Source organism: Chenopodium album, chromosome 3, assembly GCF_948465745.1.
Source record: "Chenopodium album chromosome 3, dcCheAlbu1.1, whole genome shotgun sequence".
Classification (NCBI taxonomy): domain Eukaryota; kingdom Viridiplantae; phylum Streptophyta; class Magnoliopsida; order Caryophyllales; family Amaranthaceae; genus Chenopodium; species Chenopodium album.
The window spans coordinates 4,056,564-4,076,614 of NC_137836.1; the positions used below are offsets into that span (position 1 = coordinate 4,056,564).

Below are 20,051 nucleotides of genomic sequence, written 5' to 3' on the forward strand. Positions count from 1 at the left end.
AAACTGAACTGATTGGAGATGAACTGAATAAAGCTGAAATGAATATTTTATGAGATAGCGAAATTAGGAGTTGAACTAAACTAAAGTAGACTGAAATGAAATGAAATATATACTCATTGCTTAATCAAATACTTCATAATTTGAATTATACTCCATAATCTGAATGTGTTAATAATTAAATGCGATATTTAAAAAAAAAAAAAAAATTAGTGACAACAACCTAGAACCTAGAAGATATTGTTGCATTTAACTTGAAACGGAGTGTAATTACATATTTACATGAAACTAAAAATGCTGTTCATACAAGTTGGAGCCGTTGGTGGGGTGCTTAAAATAAAACTAGCTTTTTGGCCCGTTCAATGCACGGGTTAATACTTGGATTAATTATTTTCATATGTAGGAAGATTGTTTCATTTCTAAAACTTAAAAGAAAAAAAGAGAGAGGGTAGAACCGTGAAAGAAGATGAAGGAATTTAGTTCGTTATTAGATATATACACGTGAAAAATTGTGGGATATAAAATGACATACTTCCTCCGTTTTTCTTTTATTGCACCATAAGAACTTTTACACTATTCACTTAATTTCTTTGACCATCATTTGTGATTTATTCATTAGGAAAAACATAATCATATGGGATCTAGTTAGATTCGTCTCGAAATTTACTTTTCAAATATCAATTTTTTATAATTTTTACAAAAGTAAAATTGAAGATATTAATAGCTAAAGTAATGCGTTGGGAAGTGTGAAATCCCTCATGGTGCAATAAAAAAAATAACGGAGGAAGTATTATTTTAAATTATATTTAAAGTCTAGGAGTTGAAAAAACAATTTTTATTATAATTTATATGTTTATGTAATATGTATTAATTAAAATATTTTTTTATTATGGTGGAAATTAAACACTTCATTTTCTTAGTTGTATAATGCATAAAGACTTAAATATAAATATTAAGAGAAATAATATGTGGCATATGGGGTGATGAGTGACTTGTGAATTGTGATACCATGTGTCATATGAAAAGTTTATGGTTTGTTTTTTTAAATACTAAGTATAGATTGATGCCCTTTAATTTTGCTTTCTTCTACCTAAGCCAAAGGCCTCATAAATTATGTGCAATGTCCCAAGCACTAATGCATAAATAGGGTAATTTACAATATGACTCATTGATTACTGTCTTCACCATTTCTTAGGGCCTGTTCTTATTGACTCACCTGAACTGAACTTATTAGAGTCAAGCTGAACTGAACTGAGCTGACCTGAACTGAACTAAACTGAATATTTTATAAGAGAAGGAAATTAGGAGTTGAACTGAACTGTACTTATTAGAGCTGAACTGAACTGAAAATAATTGTATCAGAATAGGGCTTTAGTACTTTATATAGTTTCAGACAAATAGATTTCTTCTTATTGCTTAATTAGTTTTCTGGTGTCCTTTCACGTTACTCAATTTCAACCTAGACGCAAACAACATGGACTTTTTTGTCCTTTAATTTTGTCTACACTTCACAAACGTGTATTTTGTTTAATTTAGTAGTACATTTTATCCTAATATCTTGATTATTTGTACACTTTATAATTTGATTGGATATAATTAATAATGTAAGTACTGTATTGGATAAGATAGGGGAAAAAAAATTTAGCCTTAAATGTGTATGGATTGAATAATGCAACATGTCTAATGCTTAAATATTTCGTCAATAAAAATTAAATATATTTCCTAATTAGTACGATGCATGACAAAAATGTACATCAGTCATGGTTATTAATGTTTGATTTATGTTAAATAAGTTCAATTTTAAATTTGCAAAAAACTTGTCCGGATTTTTTTTTTTTTTTCGAAGCTAAGGGACACTTTAAAAGGGGAACAAACAATTACTTAAGCCCTCTTTTTTGGACCTATGTTTATAGTTTAGTTTAGACAATTAAAATTTAATCAGATAATTCAATTCAAAAGAGCGTGGACGCATGGTCTTAGTTTCTCATGTTATGTTTTTGTGCAAATAGCATAATAAATAATTGTTCTTCAAATTATTATAGGATGTTTTTATCATGATCTATTGGCTATAACTTGGTATTCAAATTTAAAGCTTTTTCAAATTAACCTATATTTAGTTATTTACTATTAAAAAATTCATAGTATCTAAAGTGAGACAGCTGATAACATTAGTACTATGAAATAAATGTTTTGACAAAGCAATTCAAAATGAATTTTTTGTTTATAAAGTGCTAATTGGACTTTTGAATGAATCAAAGTTTTTGTTTGTCCTTGTTTTAGACATCTGCCTTACAATTCCCAGTGCTTCATCAAGAAAGTCAAATTTCACTTTTTATGTTTGTTGACTCCATATTATATACTCCTCAATCAAAAGAAGTTTGTCTAATTTGACTTTTAGTTGTCAAACTTAACTTGCAAACTATGACCAAAATGCTAAATATACACCACAGTCCACACTATACTTCAATCATCAAATGATTCTTTTGTTAAAAATACCATTATTCGAACTAATGATCTAATGTGTTAAAGGCGTAAATAAAAACCAATGTCGTATAAGACTTAAGACCTGTTCTCATACATTTATTTTTAGTTCAATTCAGTTCAATTCAGCTCATAATTTCCTTCTCTTATAAGATATTCAGTTCAGTTCAGTTCAGCTCAGCTCATCAGTTCAGCCGAGAACAGACGGATGGAGTAACAATTTAATAGACCAGGGTAAACGAAATGTAGAAAATCAACATGGGATGGGTAGTAATTGTAACAAACAGGATCTGAGTCACTGTTGAAGGGGAATCTGAAGATAATATACTTTTATTTAAAAGAAAAAGACTGAATTTCTTGTGATTTTGAAAAGACTTTGGAGAAATTCTGATCACAAGTAAAGCAGCTGCGGTTCTGCACTAGCACTTCTAAAACACCCACTTAAACTGCCACTACTGTACTACTACTACAACAAAATCTCCTCACAATATTACCCCCCCCCCCCCCCCAAAAAAAAAAAAAAAAAAAAAAAAAATCTATTTTACCTGAATTCTGGTACAGTTAACTGTTTGTTCAAGTAACTTAGAAATATGCAGGAATTTGTTGTACAAGTTTAGACAAAAATGAACAGTTATTTTTATACTATGATGACCAAACAAAGATTGATAGTCAGAAAAGTAAAAATATGCAGTTAGCTGAAATACATGAAAAACTCTCAGTATCTTTAAGGAAGTGTATCATTTGTTATCATAGTAAACCTGTTTTGCCCCCTTCCACAAACAAAGTAAAAAAAGTGGGGTAAAAAGAGGAAAGTACTCTGTATTTTACTGTGAGTTAGACTGAGAGTTTTGAGGTAAAATACAAAGTTTTTCCATCAATTTTGTGCAGTTACTAGGATACTTTAGCAGTACAATGTTGATCATCTGATCAAGTAACTAGGTAAGTAAATATGTGCAGTACTTTTTGTAGGGGTATACTAGCATTCTCCTGATTTAGTTTTACACTGACTTGTGAACACAGTCTCACTCTTAGTTCTTTTTTTTCACCCCTCTCCTGAGATTACTTTATCTTGGATTATTATATGGATATGGAGAACAGTAATTATTTTGTACTCCCGTTCGAATGTAATCGTTGTAGTTCAATAACAGCGTAATTGAACTAATAATGTGACTATGAAATTCAGACATAAGCATACCATTCACCGTTTTAACTAAGTTTTAAGTACGCCTGAAATTATATTTTGGCTCATTTGCTTATTGACGAGCTCTAACTGCACAATGGAGCAGAAAATCGTTTTAAGGATCATTGAAAGTTAGGCATGCCCGAGTGTATAGTATACTCATTCATACTGAGCTTATCTGATTTTCTTGAAAGGGTGAAAATGGGTGAAGTAGAATAAGGTTGAAAAAAGATGGGTGATTGTCTATTTAGGGAAGCTAAAGTTTAATGGGTTGGAAGAATAAATAAAGGGCCTAGAGAGTAATAGGATAAAGTAAGTTCACTTTACCCTATTCTCCATTAAATTCATTGGATAGAGCACTTAAAAGTTCAAGACTCTGGACTATTATTGTACACCATTGTATTAAAAAAGCTTCCTTTTTTCAATTTGGAGAAGTAGAGAGCCACAAAAGACATTAATGTACACCCTACGCGGTATTTGATTCCAAGTCTTAAATAATACGGAGTATTTACTTAAAAAGTTGAGTAGTCATGTTCCGCTTAATCGATTTAAGACACTGTTTGTATCAGCAATTTGAGCAAGATATCCTCTCCACAAGGCCACCATCTGATCTTCTCAATCCTCACAGTAATGTTACTACTCAAGTAGACCATTAACTAAGATGATGGGGTCAAGGGTCTTCTCACTGAACAATGTTTTTCTAAAAATTTGATTGATTTCACAAGGGAATAATAAGTCTAATATATAGCATTCCCTTTTTAGAACTCAATGAATTTTAAACCATCAATTTGATGTTTTAAATTTAGCTGACTTGACTGGTTAGCATGACAAGACAAATGGGAGGATGAGGAATTATTTTGTTTAATTTTGAAATGTGAGGAAGATCAATATTTATGAAAAATAAAGGACTTGTCAAGTCAACTAATTTCAAACCATCCAGATGATAACTACCTCCATTATTTAAATATCACACTATTTATTACAGAGTATGTCTATCATAAACCAAGAAATAAGAGAATAAGTGGAAAATTAGTCCATTTAATAACTTTTGTGGTAGAAAAGAATTTTTTTTAGAGACATAAATGTTGTCATATGGAGAGTCATCTACATTAACAATTTGCTAGAATTGTGTTGATGGAATGGACATCTACATTAATGAACTCACACCAATACCATTTATCTAGGACAATTTTTTTTTCAATGAAATTAAAAAAGAAATAATCAATTTTGCCTTTATTCATAGTGAGGGTTTGAGATTTGTTTTTTTTGGTAGGTAAGATGAACCTAGCTTGAGTTAGCCCTTGGGACTTGGGAGTGAGGGAAAACAATAAGTACCTAATACTCCCCTTATAGATTTTGGTCTCAAGATCTCACAATTTTATGGTTGTGACCAGTGGCGGAGCCAGGGGCTTGGTGGAGGCCCGGCCTCCCGTGGCCCAACTGGTAATATATGTAAATATAGTTTGCCCCCCCCTAGAATAACTAATAAATAGCTAATATTTGTCCTACATATCATGTTGTTAGTGATAGCCCAATTGGTTTGTTGGAGCTTTGCTGGGTCAGAAGAGGTCTCAAGTACAATTCCCCACTTTAAGTGTTTATTCATTTTTGTTTTTTTTTTTATTTGGGTTAACTTTATCGTTTCTTAACCCCCATAGATTTTTATTCTTGGTTTCGCCCTTAGTTGTGACTCTTGTGAGATATAAACCATTCCACCAAAGGCTTGCTAGGTGAAATTTTGTAAGCATATATAGGACTATAGGAGGAAGATTAATGAGACGGATACATTCGGTAATAGTGAGGTTTAGAGAATAGTAAAAAGTTGTCAAGTCTTAAATCATCAATTACTATATACAAAGTACAATATTTAAGTAAATCAATAAGTATTAATGTTTGTAAAATTGTCTTTACATATTTTTTAAAAAAAAAAAAACATTTTACTACGTACTGTAATAAAAATTGTAAAGACTTTTAATTATCATTATTACCTTTATTTTTTCTTTTTCATTTTTACTAATCATTATTACTTCATACTCCGTATTGTTTTTTCGAAAAAAAAAAAAAAAAATAGCTACATGTCTGTTACATCTAGTATGCGGTATGCCCCCCCCCCCCCTTCCCCTTTTTTTTTTTTGGCAAATGCAAAGCCCAATACTATCAAAATTTAATGTACCTGATAACCAAAAGCCCAATACTCATATAGCTCAACCGATTGAAGGCCCAATAACTAATACAGCCCAACCTAAAAAAATAACTTCAAATATCATTTCCTTCCTCAAGTGTCATCTTAGTATCTATATCCAACAAGTAAAATCATCAAAGCATGCTACCTTAGGTTCTGCTTTCTACATGTCTACTCTTTTCTGCCTTAGAAAACTTGATAATAATAATCACTAGAAGTCTAGAACTATGTTCCGACAGCTGACTCCCGCGATACAAAATTGTAAACATGATACCTCGAGTTGTTTCCAGTCTTCGTATATAGAGCAGTTCCATTACATCAGTAGTCATTGTTCTCAGTCACTCACTATTTCTGTACAATAACCCAGATCTATAGATCAGTTAATATTTGATGCGAAGCAGTAAGTCACTTATCACAACAGGCATGTTATCTACACAAGACAACCATAAATCTAGCTAACTGTAGAGTTTAGATTTTTTTAAAAAACTTCCCCAGTCCCTAATTAAAATAAGCCCTACTTCTTGTATGCACACAGTTTTTTGAGAGGTTTTGTAGTAGGGTAGTGTTGATTTAGGTAAAAAAAAAAAAAAAGAAAAAAAGAAAGAAAGAAGCCCCGGCAACAGTTAATTGTTAATAGGAAAACTAAGATAAAATAATGGGCTTAAAAATGGTTTTGTTAGGTTATGACAGACACAAGATAAATAAGTGAAATCAACCAAAAAAAAAAATAAAAAAATAAAAGGAACCCATATTTTACATGGTTAGCTAATGATGAAGTAAGATGAGAGTTTTATTGACCTCGAGGATATTACAGATTACAAAATAATGGGAATGGCTACTATAAAACATAGGGTGTTTATATAGCACCGAGGAAACTGAAACAAAATAAGCTGAAAATTAGTCCCAAACAGAATCCCATAGCCTAAATAACAAATACCATCTGATTCAAGGAACATGTTCATCAAATGTGAAAGAAGTTTCCAAATGATGAATCCTTCTAAATTAGAAATGGGGCTTTTATTAGGAAAACTTTGTAGAGAGAGCCGAGGATTTTAATTGGTGCGAGTTACTAGAATCAAATCGAGTGAAAAAATTTCATGTAAAAAATATAATGAATGTTGCGTTACTAATTTGAAAAGAGAAGCTAAGTGATGGTTACTGTAATTAAAACGAGCAAGAATAAAAAATGAAAACTCTTTTTTTATTCATATAGGAATTAACAGCTAAGACAAAAAAAATTAGTATATTGAGCTTTCGTTGGAAATCACAGCAAAGTCATATGTAGTCTTTTAACTAACGAGGGCACTGAACAATTTATATAATGGGTACATGTTTGCTAAAAGTATTAAGCCTCATAATTTTATTTCTGAAGGGTTCAAATCAGAACATGATAAGGCTATGAAGTTGGGGTGCTGGGTGTGAGCATCCATTCAACCCTGGGTCCCTGGCAATTCGAAAAATGCAACAAGTATTTCTTTTCAAGAAGGTCAATTTCGTTGTCCCAAAAAAAAAGATCAAATCAACAACTAGCAGTACTAATGCTTGAGATATGTATACTTTGTATAAGTGATAAGAGTCTAAACTATATAAATGCTGTACAAGAAAACATCAAAATTGGAGAACGGCACCAGAACTCACATTCATTGTGGTTAGAACGGCTTTTTTGAATCATCTTCGGGATTTTGAGATTCGTACTTTTCTTTCTTGTCCACAACTTGTTGGATACCCTCTTGGTACCCAGCGATGAAACTCTTCATAGCATCCTTGTAGGCAGAAGCTCTGGTCATGTACAACCGTTGCAGAGCAGGTCTTAAAGTCTCCATCCCTCCTCTAGCAGCAACCGCTATTTCCACCAAATTCCAAGATCAAGACAACGAAATCCAGAAGCAAAGTACATCAGAACAGAACTAAAAGATAGGGTATATGCTGGTTTATTTGAAGAACTTGTATACTATATAATTAGCTCTTATGCTAGTGTATAGCAAAAACAAAAAAGACTAATATTGCTTCCAAATTATTAGTAGCATAGCATGCTTCCTATCATTTGGATTCTATATTCTTCCTTTAGATGAAAAGTCAGTTAGAATCTTACCATATTTTGTTTAGAAATTAGTACAAATGGATAAGATAAAAATATACATTTGCCAACAATTTTAAATAAAAGTGACATTATTCCAAACATTATCAAGTACTTCGACTCTAGCAAACAATATGTACTCTTGTGTTGATAGAATGGTTTGCTTCAGTTATTAACACTTAGCAATAGAGAATGCAACAATAAGGTAGTGCTCTAAACTAGAGTGACATTTTACAAATTGATATGAATAAACAAAGCATTTGCCAGCTTCTGTAATTAGTTACCAAAGCACTTCCAAAGTTCCAAGGCAGTTTTATAAAGATAGATGTTACTTGCTCAAGTATTATGTATAATTTTCCAGTCAAAGACAGTTGACAACCTACAAAGTGATGAAGTTAGTACTTAGTAAGTGCTAAACTATATGAACGACAGCCATAAAGCCCATAACATATATTTATTGTATTGCAGTAATTCTTCCTATCATGAAAAATTGTGCTTAGACAAAGACCATACCAAATAGAAACTACTCATCAATTATTTTTAAATCATAAAGTGATATGCACAGTGAATCAAAATTGCAGAAAAAACTAATTTATACCATAGAGCATGTAATGGCAGATCTAGGATCATCACTACTACTATATCCAAATGATCTATTTTTAGACAAGGTTTATTACCAAGATCCTCTAATGTTGTTGGTTCTTTCTCCTTATTTTCATTTGATCCATTCTTATCTGCACTTTCTTCCTTCTTGTAATCATTTGGGCGGAGTTCAGGACCAATGTCTCGTACCCAGCTTGCTGCATAAAGACGGGAGGCCTCCTTCAGGACCTGGAGAATTTACAAGAAAGATCAAGGGTAGGATGAATAGCAGAAACTTGTCTTTAAGACAGAGTTACTCTACCATTTCTCAGTAGCTATTAAAAAAGATTCATAAAAATTGACGATAAAGAGGAAGCTACTTAGCTACTCATGAGAGAGAGGACACAAAATTACATAAGTGTATTTGAATTTCTGGAATAGGCTAGTTCCAGCAATTAGGAACTCAAACCCCCAACCCCACCTTCCCAACCATACGAAAAAATGAAAGTAGGAGATCAAATATATACACTGTACAGTGTACATGGTCTATCCAGCATATGATTTGATATTAATTACAACTGCATAGGAAATTCAGAAGTTAATAGATTTAAGAATTCTGATTTGGGATGGAGGAAAGTGAAAATGGTGACAGTTCGAGTACTTCTATAATACTATTTGCAAAACATTTCATGAAAAGCTATGAAGCAGCTCAGAATTTTGAACCACCTAGTGAGTTGCATAATAATATATAGCACTTGATTGAGAGAATAAGCTAACGTACTAGTAATTTGTAATTTTAAGTCTTAGATATTGCAGATGTGTCAAACTTAAGATGTTCAGACATCTAACGCTAATTCATGGTGACAATTTCTAGTAAAATTTTATTGTACAAATCAGTACAAAATTGAATAGATCAACACTCTCTGGCAGTCAAACTAATTAAAAGTGTTTATCTACAAAAGAGGGCGGAGACATATATAGGAGAGAGAGGGTTTAAAGTTGAATTACGCATGGTGACAATATGTCAATATCAAACAGTTCAGAGAAATAAAAAAGCAAGGTAAAACGGAGTTGAATAACGATTTTCAGAAAGAAAACTGGAAGTTGAAACTCACAGATTGTGTCTGAGAATACTCACATTCTCTGTGAATTTAGCAGCGGCTAAAGAAACAATTAGATAAGTGACACCATAATGAAAGTAGGATCTATATGAAGCAACAGAAATCTTACATAATATGATTCCTTCCAAGTCAATTTACGCCGCTTTTTAATGTGAGGCGGATCAGGTAATGAGGAAGGAAATGCTATTTCTTTCAAATCATAACGAACATAATCTTTAATTTTCCTGCACACGACCTTGAACTTCATATTCAAATTTGAAGAATATTAACACATTGACCTGAAAAGAATAGAAAGTTACCATATGAGTTCTTCAAAAAACAAAAAGACACATAATTTCTTCAAAAACTTAACATTCAACTTTTTATCTACCACACCATTAGGTACAGTTCTCATGAATTTGCAAGCTTTTGTTAAGCTGAAGTAGAGCACAATATGTAATTACACTCTACAGTAATGCTAATGAAAACAGTAGCATAACTTGAGTATCAAAGAGCTTCCCAAGATATTCAAGCACTTTCTTACATCAATCACTGAGTCATTAACCATAACATCGAATTAACTTCATTTTATATCAACTCGATGTAACATGTAATTGGTTTTTTTAAGATATAAAGATTAATCCATGTAATTGACTACTTTTAAAATATCTAGTGAAAATTTGTAGCCATGGTACTAATACAATTTATTCTTAATATACTCAATCTTGACCATTCATGATATTGAGTTAGAATTTGTTATATACACTCGGGTGTATCATACACCCAACTAACCTAAGGTTAGTTTTTGCTCTTCATTTGATGATAAAATGAAAAACCATCATCAAAATGAGTACAAATACTCATGGGTGTACGATACACCCGGATCAATATAACAATATTGACTATTGAGTACTTATTAGCTATTGACCAAATTCAATTACTATATAATCTTTTGCTTGTTTGTTTTTCCAATTGCAACGCAATTAACTATATATTTGTATCTTCTAAAAATTATCTACCCTACCTACCATCAAACCAAAAAGGCCACAGAATGAAAGCAGCACAAAAATATATAGATACTGTGACAAGCATTTCAACAAACAGGTGGTGGGCATTTCATAATCTTGATAATATAGACAACAATTTAGCATGCAATCGTTCACAGAAGACATACAAACCACAATATGATTACTGGGTTTTACTCTAACTAAGTGAGATCAAATCATTGAAGCCCCATTTAGATTACTAACAGAATAATCACTGAAATTAAAACTGGAAAGTAAGAAATAGTCAAAATAAAATAAAATGGGTTTAACCTTGTAAAATTCCTCTTTGAATTATCAAATTGAGGCGCAAAAGGATGAATTCTGGGAGAAATGATGTTCATCACTCACGCTCAACCATGATTATGGATAAATGGTAATTAAGACCGACCCAATAATCTGACTTATTTCTACTCTTGTTGCAACTCTTGCAAGAATTAGTTAATGGCGATCTTAAAAAAAAAAAATGATTACGAAGGATAAACAAAGAGGGGTTCACTTAATAATTTTGCATAGTCGAGGGTTTAAGATTTGTAAAAATTGTCGGAAATAATCCAATCATCGGCTCATCCGCCCAAAATAAACTTACCTTTCGATTACTTTTGATTAATCATTCCTTTATACCCTATCGGCTCCCAATGGTCCCAACCGGTCAACTGACTGGTTATTATAAGTTACTTGACACGTGTTGGCATGTGATTAGTCAAATAAGTTTTTTTTTTAAAAAAAATTGATTATTGAAAAAGCCCCCCACCAGCCCATGCCACCTCCTCGCCGCCCGTTCTCGTCGGCCAAGGTGACGGACTCCCCTGCCCAAACTCCCTCCCTCAACGCCAACACCCTCCTTCATCCTCCACCGAACCACTAACCCCCCTCCCACCGTCACGATTTCAACCCCTTCTCCATTAAATCACCCATCAACCCACGAACATCCATTAAAACCATTCCAAACCCTCGAAAACCCCAGCTCCGCCCCGATCCCGGCTCCTTCCCCTTCCCCCGTTCCGATTTCGGTAGATAACCCTTTCCCCCGTCCCGATTTCAGCCTCCACCCTTTTCCCCGGCTCGCGTTCGACCTTCCTCACATTCCTCCGCCACGATTTCGGCCTCCCTCAATCACCCCTGCGTCGCTTTCGGTCGCCCATACCACCCATATTAACGACGATAACGACGTGAGCTTCGATCTGATAGTTGGGGCTGGTGGACGATAATGACAAGGTGGCTGGGACCTGTGTAGGAGGTGGCGGCTGCCTGCCATTTCTTTTATTTTTTTTTTAAAATTTATTTTTTGATTTTTAATTACAGACAAATTGTATGGTGAGTTGATGACACGTGTACTTTTTTAAAAAAAACCTTTTTTTAAAGGTAACCAGTCACTTAGGACCATTGGGAGCGGTTTGAGTAATAAGATCGGATTATTAAAAAATATTCTAAAGGGGATTATTTTGGGCGGATGAGCCAAAGGTCGAATTATTCCTGATAATTTTTTCTTTATATTCTGTGAATAGCAATTTAATTTAAGCATGAGTAGCAATCTATCATGAGTAAGAAGTTTAAGAACACTTACGAAAGCGAACTATATAATGTCGTTATTAACTTGTTACAATAGCTCAAGTGGTTAGAGTTTCTCTTCCGATTTTCGAAGATTCAAGATCGATTCCCACCCCGCCTGTGTGCTCTTTAAACACCAAAAATACCAAAAAAAAAAAAAAAATGTTCTTGTCCTTGTGTTTTGGAGCTTGGACAACTATTCTAGACACACAATCTTGTGCGCACCCGATAATTCAAATCGTTGCTGTACATTAGACACAATTTTGCATGTATTATCGTTTTTTTTTTACAAATATAAACATTTGAATTTCTACGTACAATATTGATGTACATTACACACAATATTGCACGATCGTTGTCAAGAAACATTTAAACACTAAGGAATTTAGTTCATGAAACACCTTAAAACAAAAAATATAGTAATTGGTAAAGACCTATTTACTCTGCTACTTTTTGTTGGAAAGAAGATTAAAGAGTTTGTAATGAAATACAGGTACAAACTTAGCATGGGGCAAGTTTAGCCAAACACCCCACTTGCAAATAAAATAAGTTAATGCACAAATAAATATATTATTTGTGATCACTTGAATTAAAATCATATTAACAGGGCCGTTTTTGAGATTTTGGTGGCCTAGGGCAAACATATAGATTGGGGCCCTAATGAATGACACAAATTTTGTTTTATTAGTTTCAAGGGTATGCAAATGAAATATTCGCTTCCGCAATTCTAAATTCAAGTTTACATTTCAAATATGAAAACATATTAGTTATATGTTGTTAATCTTAAACAAAATTCGCCTATATTTCGATCTTTAAATTACGAAAAAGTATTTAGTTGTAAACGATATGAAAAATAAAAAATAATCAAAAAATCAGATTGCTTGTTTAACTACAAAAATAATTAAATTTTTAAAAATATCTAAATTACAACGAACTACTAATTTACTACGCGGTACTCATTACACCGTGAGTATGATAAGCTCAAAAAATTACTAGTAAAATAAACCCTTAATTTGTGTAATCAACTTCTAAATAAGTGCAACATCACATTTATCTTAATTAAATGCTTTTGTCTATTAAAAAAAATGCTTTTCTTGTTTCATTGTTAAAATCTTAATCAAAGTTTAGACCGTAGAGCATAAACCTTACTCCGTAATAAATTCAGTTTGTTTTACATCTATTTTTTTAAAAAAAAAAAATAAATAAATAAAATTTAATACATAATATGAAGAAGATTACAAACCTTGCAATATTAGACAATGTCATGGTTGAGCAGAACTACTCAAATTCAATAAATTAAGTAGATTTTGTAAAATAAATAAGAAGAAGAAAATTATATAGATGAATTAGAGCCTTTTCCCTAAATAATGCTAGCAAAACACCCAATTCCCAAATTACGGCCAATCTTTTATTAATTCCCATTATACCGTCCACGTAAGAAAAAATAAATTAACCTTTTTTTTTGTTGGTTCAGCTATAAACCGCTACTTGAAGTAGCGGTATATATTAGAAAACCGCCACTTGAAGTAGCGGTTTTCAAAATAGAAACCGCTACTTGAAGTAGCGGTTTATGTCAAAACAAAGTAGTGGGTTTCAACAAGAAAACCAGTCGCAACTCGCAAGCTTTATTCTTGTTGTTCTTATAAGCTCACCATTATATACAATCTCCAAAATCAATGCTTATTATTTGTCAAATTTATTATATGTAAAATGAAAATAAGAACAAAATTAACAAGTTAATTAGGTGAAAACAAAATTAGGGTATATAAAATAAGTCTTCATATGACCCCTAATTTACAGCAGCACCAATACGGGGTTGGGGGGGGGGGGGGGGGCTAAAACGACGGCATTAGGGTGGCAAGAAGCCAGCGGCGGTAGGGGAGGAGCACCACCAGAAAGGGTACTATGGTAGTGGATTTTTATTAAACAAGAAACCGCTACTTGAGGTAGCGGTTTTTAGTTACTATAAACCGCTACTTCAAGTAGCGACTTTCCAATTAAATAATAAAATTCCCTTGAACCTGTGACGTGGACGGTAAAGTGGGAATATTTGTAAAAGAGACCGTAATTTGGGAATTGGGTGTTTTGCTAGCATTATTTAGGGAAAGGGCTCGATGAATTATGGACTTCACCGGTGATTAAATATAATTAATACTCGTATTTGATACAGTTAATATGCCAAGCGTTGAAAACTAAAAAGGTATATAAACGTTTAAAATAATTTCCATCTTTAATTGATTTTACCAGAGATTTCTTTTGATAAATATGGAATAATAGAATTTGGATAGACTTTGGAAAAATTAAAAGAGATAATTAACTTTTATACATCATCAAAAGGGGAAGCGAAAATCAAGGGAATTGACTTATTTAATTTGCATTGAAAACTGTCAAATTGCACTAATCAACTTATTTCATATTATGGGTATTATTTTTCTGTAATTTTAAGGCCCTTTTTGAACAAATTTTGGGCTTTACAAAGATGGGCCCAGGGCGGTTGCCCCACCTTCCCCACCCCAGATACGGCCCTGCATATTAACCTAAATCAAATTATTAATTATCTTATTAAGTATGATTTCAAGTACAAATTCCCATTAAACCTGCAAAAAAGGGCGTGATCAAGCACGCAATAGCAATAAATCGTGAATAATCAAGCACATATAAGAGTAAAATGACATATTAACAAATTATATATAAATTCTTTGTAAATTAACAAATACGTAAAACCAGGACCGTTTATGAGATTTCGGAGACCCTTGGGCGAACTAATATGTTGGGACCCAAAATTTAATTTTTAGATTTTGTAATATAGGAAACCATTCTTTTTATTATATGGTATAGACAATATTTGATTATAACTTCTGTGAAATAATTTAACAAAAAAATCAAATTGCATAAAATGTAAAATTAATAAATAATATATTATATGATAACATATAACATTAGTAAAAAAAAAAAAATACTGAAATACTACTCCATACTTAATATAGAACTTTTAAAAATTATGTATAAAAGATAATAACAATGACTCTAGATCCAAATGTCTCATCTGCCAAAACTAAAACAATACTATGATCAATTGTTTCTAACAAATGAAATTGATCACTAAGTTACTCGTAATTTATTATATCATTTTTACTATATTATGAAAAAAATTTGAATGCAATTATATTACATAAAAACAGAAAAATGAAAAATGATTATGGTTCATTAAAAGGATGATTATTCAGTTATTTTATAATATGTAAAATGGATTAAGATTTCTTCCAAATGGATAAAAGTTCAAATATTTCGTAGCTAGATAGTATGCTGTACCCATTTTTATTTTATTTTATTGTATTTTTTAATAGATGTATCTAATTTCAATGGGCTGTTTTGTAGATTGGGATTTTAATTACAGTAAATAATGGAGGGATATCATGAACTTCATATTTTTTTAAGATATTGGAAAAAAATTATTAACAAAAATCTTATTTTAAGGTACGATTCCCTCCCATTAAGGAGGTAAAAATTATCCGACGTAACAAACCACACTAAGCCACACGAAATAATGGTAAGCAATTGCTCACATTTCCCAATAATCATTCTATAAAGATGAAAGAGGCCTAATGTACTAACAGAATCAGGGCCTTCTGTCCGTGGGCCTTGGGCGGCCACCCCGGCTGTCCTGGGTCAAATATGGGCCTGCGTAAAACTATACTCCCTCCGTGTTTTAATAAATGTTACACTTATCAAATCCGGGTCGTGTTTTAATAAGTGTTACACTTCCTTTTTTGGAAAAAAAATTACAATAAAATTTTGTATCTCTCTCCTCTCATGGTCCCCACCCAAACCCATTAGTATCTTTTTTTTTAATATATCTTTCTTCTCACATTCATTATTTTTCAATAAATTATTAACATCACTGTCTTTATTTTACAATTTTTTAATACTCTAACTACCCCACTTACCTCTTATTTTATTTAAGTCAATTGCCTAAAACTATGTGCCGGTCAAACTGTAACACTAAAAAAAAATACGGAGGGAATATATATATTGACACAATAATCATCATAATAAAATCCTCAAAGTATGATATTAGAAAGATCCTAGGTATGATACTAAACGGATTAATAACAAAGCCTACTATGCCACTAAATAAATATCAAACCCTACAAGTTGTCATATATTATACAAGTACGTCATCCTTTGTTACCGCTAATTTATCCTCAGAAATATGTATACCTACAATTTCAATTGTCATTTACAATGGATGTCCCACGAGATCCTTCCGCTATCTATAAATAATAAACAATGTCATAATCAGAAACAACACTGATAACTTTGTAATTGGATATAGCTCCATCCATCATGAATGTATGGTCCACCCCATACGGAAACGAACAACTATAAACTTTCCCAAATTCTTCGGATTTTGAAAATGAATTTATTTAACTAAAAGCCATGTCTCCCAATAATTCGTCATAACCAAAACCAATCCCACTTCCTTTTTTCTGCTCAATAGACCTAGAAATCACGACATGCCCACATGTCAAAATCAAGAAGTAAAGCCCGGATTTTACAGATCGTTCCAGAACCAAGTTGATGGTTTGCCGAAGAAGGTACATCAATCTTAACGCATGCAGGTTCTAATTTCTCAAAAACTTTTTTACGCTGGGTTAGTTTCGCAATGGGAGAAGAACGACTGAGTTTTTGATGAGAAGAAAGATTAGTTTAGTTTTTTTTTTTTTTTTTTTTTTGTTTTTTTTTTGTGTATGTGTGTGGGGAGAACGATTGATTTTTTTGTGTGAAAAGAACGACTGATATGCGACCAAATATTCCGGGGGGCTAGAGTTGTTGTCAAGTTGTGACCCAAAACCCGTTTTGACTCAAGACCGTTTCTGACAGGTTCTTGATCAGTATCTTAAAATAGGATTTTTGTTAATAATTTTTTTTTTCAATATCTTAAAAAAGATATGAAGTTCATGATGATATCCCTCCATTAGATTTCCTTCCATTATTTACTGTAATTAAAATCCCAATCTACAAAACAACCCATTGAAATTAGATACATCTATTAAAAAAAAAAAAAAAAAAAAGAAAAAATGGGTACAACATACTATCTAGCTACGAAGTATTTGAACTTTTATCCAATTGGAAGAAATCTTAATTCATATTTCGATCAATATGTAATTATATTCATATTATAAAATAATATAGTTGCATCCAAATTTTTTTCATAATATAGTAAAAATGATGTAATAGATTATGGGCAACTTAGTGATCAATTTCATTTGTTGGAGAGAATTAATCATAGTATTGTTTTAGTTTTGGTAGATGAGACATTTGGATCTACATAGAGTCATTGTTATTATCTTTTATACATAATTTTTAAAAGTTCTAGGAAAATTTGTGAAAAAGAACTTTTTAAAGTGTCCACTTTATTTAAAACAACCTTTTAAATTTTTTTTTTTGCAATTTCAGACCACATTATAATTTTTTTTATCAAAGACAACCAAATGTTACTTTCCGGCGTTGACTCTATTTTTTCGATGTTGACTACGAGTGTGCGAGTCACGTGACCTCCTATATTGCTTAATGCACCCCTTTTCCCTCCAATTAAAACCCCTGCTTCTCTTTCATCCCTCTTTTAGTACGAGTGAATTGGAGGGAAAATTGGTGTATTAAGCAATATACGAGTTCATGTGCGTTGCACACTTGTGGTCAACATCGGGAAAAATAGAGTCAACGCCGGAAAGTAGCATTTGGTTGTCTTTGATAAATTTTTTTTTATAATGTGGTCTGAAATTGTAAAAAAAAAATTAAAAGGTTGTTTTAAATAATTGGACACTTTAAAAGGTTGTTTCTGACAAATTTTCCAAAGTTCTATATTAAGTATGAAATAGTATTTCAGTATTTTTTTTACTAATGTTATATGCTATCGTATAATATATTATTTATTAATTTTACATTGCATGCAATTTGATTTTTTGTTAAATTATTTCACAGAAGCTATAATAAAATATTGTCCTTAATTACCATATAATAGAAAGAATGATTTCCTATATTACAAAATCTAAAAATTAAATTTGGCCCTAACATATTAGTTCGCCCAAGGGCCTCCGAATGAAATTTCATAAACGGCCCTGATTGCAGCAAGTTCCTTTCAAGTTTCTCATTTTTTTTGCTCTAAGATCAATTTATTGGAAAATAAGAAATCCAAGTCAAGTTTCTTTCAAAAAAAGAAATCCAAGTCAAGTGTAGGGCATATATAATTATTTTAACCGTTATGCAATGGATGATTTTGGATATTGGAAAAATTAGTATATGTACCGATTGTATCATATTAACTGAAAAATCTAAACGATAATTACAACACAAAAAATTTAAAAAGAAAATGTATCTTTTACTCCCTTAGGGAGTACTAGTATTATGTACCGATTATTTTTCCAAAAAAAAAAGCCCCCTCCTTGAGTATTGTATTTTTTTTTTTTTTTTTTTTAATTTTTATTATTTTTTTTATATTGCCCAATAGAAGTAGTCAACATCCATCAATAAAAAAAAAAAAGTCCATGACCACCAGTCCACCACCAGCACCCACCATCAAGGTCCACAACCACAAAGAGGTATTGTCTTATATTTTTTTATATTACCCAAGAGAAGTAGTCAACATCCATCAATAAAACGACGACCCACCACCTTCCTTCGTCGGCAGGAAGGTGGTGTTTTTTTAAATCCGGTGACCAACACAACCGGCGCGCAAAACCGATCAACCGACATGGTAATCGGCGTTCAAAACCGGTTACTGTACTGGTTGACTAGTTTTGGACGCCGGTAACTGTGGTCAACCGAAGGCCAAAACCGGACAACCTACACGGTTACCGGCGATGTCCACCAGTTTTGACTACCGATTGATGACGCCGGAATAATTAAAAAAAAAGTATCCCCTTTCCCACCATCACGTCAATACATTCACCATCGTATTGGCGGTCGTCGCTGTCTTGTACTCGCCAACCCCTTCACTGTCACAAAACTTTAACCACCGCCACCGCCTCCCTACATTGTTGTGCTGCCGCTGTCCTTCACCTCTGCCCAATGTGGTTGTGTGGGTAGTTGGTGACAGTAATGTTGGTCGTGGATGGTCAAAGGGAGGGAAAAAAAAAGAAATAGTAAGGGTACTATTGTCTCTTTACATCAAATGTTGGCGGTTTTGATAAATAATGTTGGCGGTATTTAACATCCCCCATTTTTATACTAGTTCTATTTAAAAAAAAAAGAAAAAATAATTTCTTATTAATACCCTTTGGTTTTTTTTTTTTTTTTTTTTTTTTTTTTTTAGGATCTATCTTGTTAATTAGATCCAAATTTTCAATTAATTAGATCCAAATTTTGCTTAATCTCAAAACGCGTGCATGCAACTATGCAAGACCATTTCAATTCAATTAACTCATTCTTTATTTCCTAACTTACGAATTAATCAACCAATGATAGAGATAGTGCGGGCACAACCAACATGCATTTTATAAAAATAGATATTGGTTCATCTTTATTATTGAGTGCATATAAAGATAAAAATGCATTGGATCAAACTATTATTAAATACATAAATCATTAAACTATTCATGGCTTAATTTCTGCCCGATAATCCACGGCATTACTTATCAAAAATTATTACTAGTAGTTTTAATGAAATTAATAAGCTGTTTTTATTTTATTTTAATTTTTTTAATTTTAATTTTTGATACAGATGAATATGAATTTAACCAGCTAAATATTAAACAATTCATCTTTCTCCCAAAATATTTTTTATTTTTTTTTATTTTCGTTAATAACCTAACCGACGTGAGCTCTCCAAAAAAACAGTTAGAATAATTTGCTCCTT

General features: G+C 32.1%; 1 protein-coding gene across 3 annotated transcripts; it reads right to left on the reverse strand.

Annotated features, from left to right (window-relative positions):
• Positions 1–5,858: 5,858 nt before the first annotated feature.
• On the reverse strand, positions 5,859–11,238 carry LOC145610715 (uncharacterized). 3 transcript variants are annotated; one of them, XM_081666027.1, is made up of 5 exons: positions 10,916–11,238; positions 9,730–9,898; positions 8,595–8,748; positions 7,479–7,683; positions 5,859–6,191 (listed from the first exon to the last, which is right to left on the reverse strand). In XM_081666027.1, exons 2-4 carry the CDS (start codon positions 9,865–9,867, stop codon positions 7,490–7,492), a joined length of 486 nt encoding a protein of 161 aa, XP_081522153.1. In that variant the 5' UTR covers positions 9,868–9,898; positions 10,916–11,238; the 3' UTR covers positions 5,859–6,191; positions 7,479–7,489. The 3 variants fall into 3 exon arrangements, with proteins under 3 accessions (XP_081522153.1, XP_081522150.1, XP_081522143.1); XM_081666024.1 differs by having other exon boundaries at positions 5,859–6,209; XM_081666017.1 differs by lacking the exon at positions 5,859–6,191 and having other exon boundaries at positions 7,065–7,683; positions 10,916–11,237.
• Between the last annotated feature and the right edge of the window lie 8,813 nt (positions 11,239–20,051).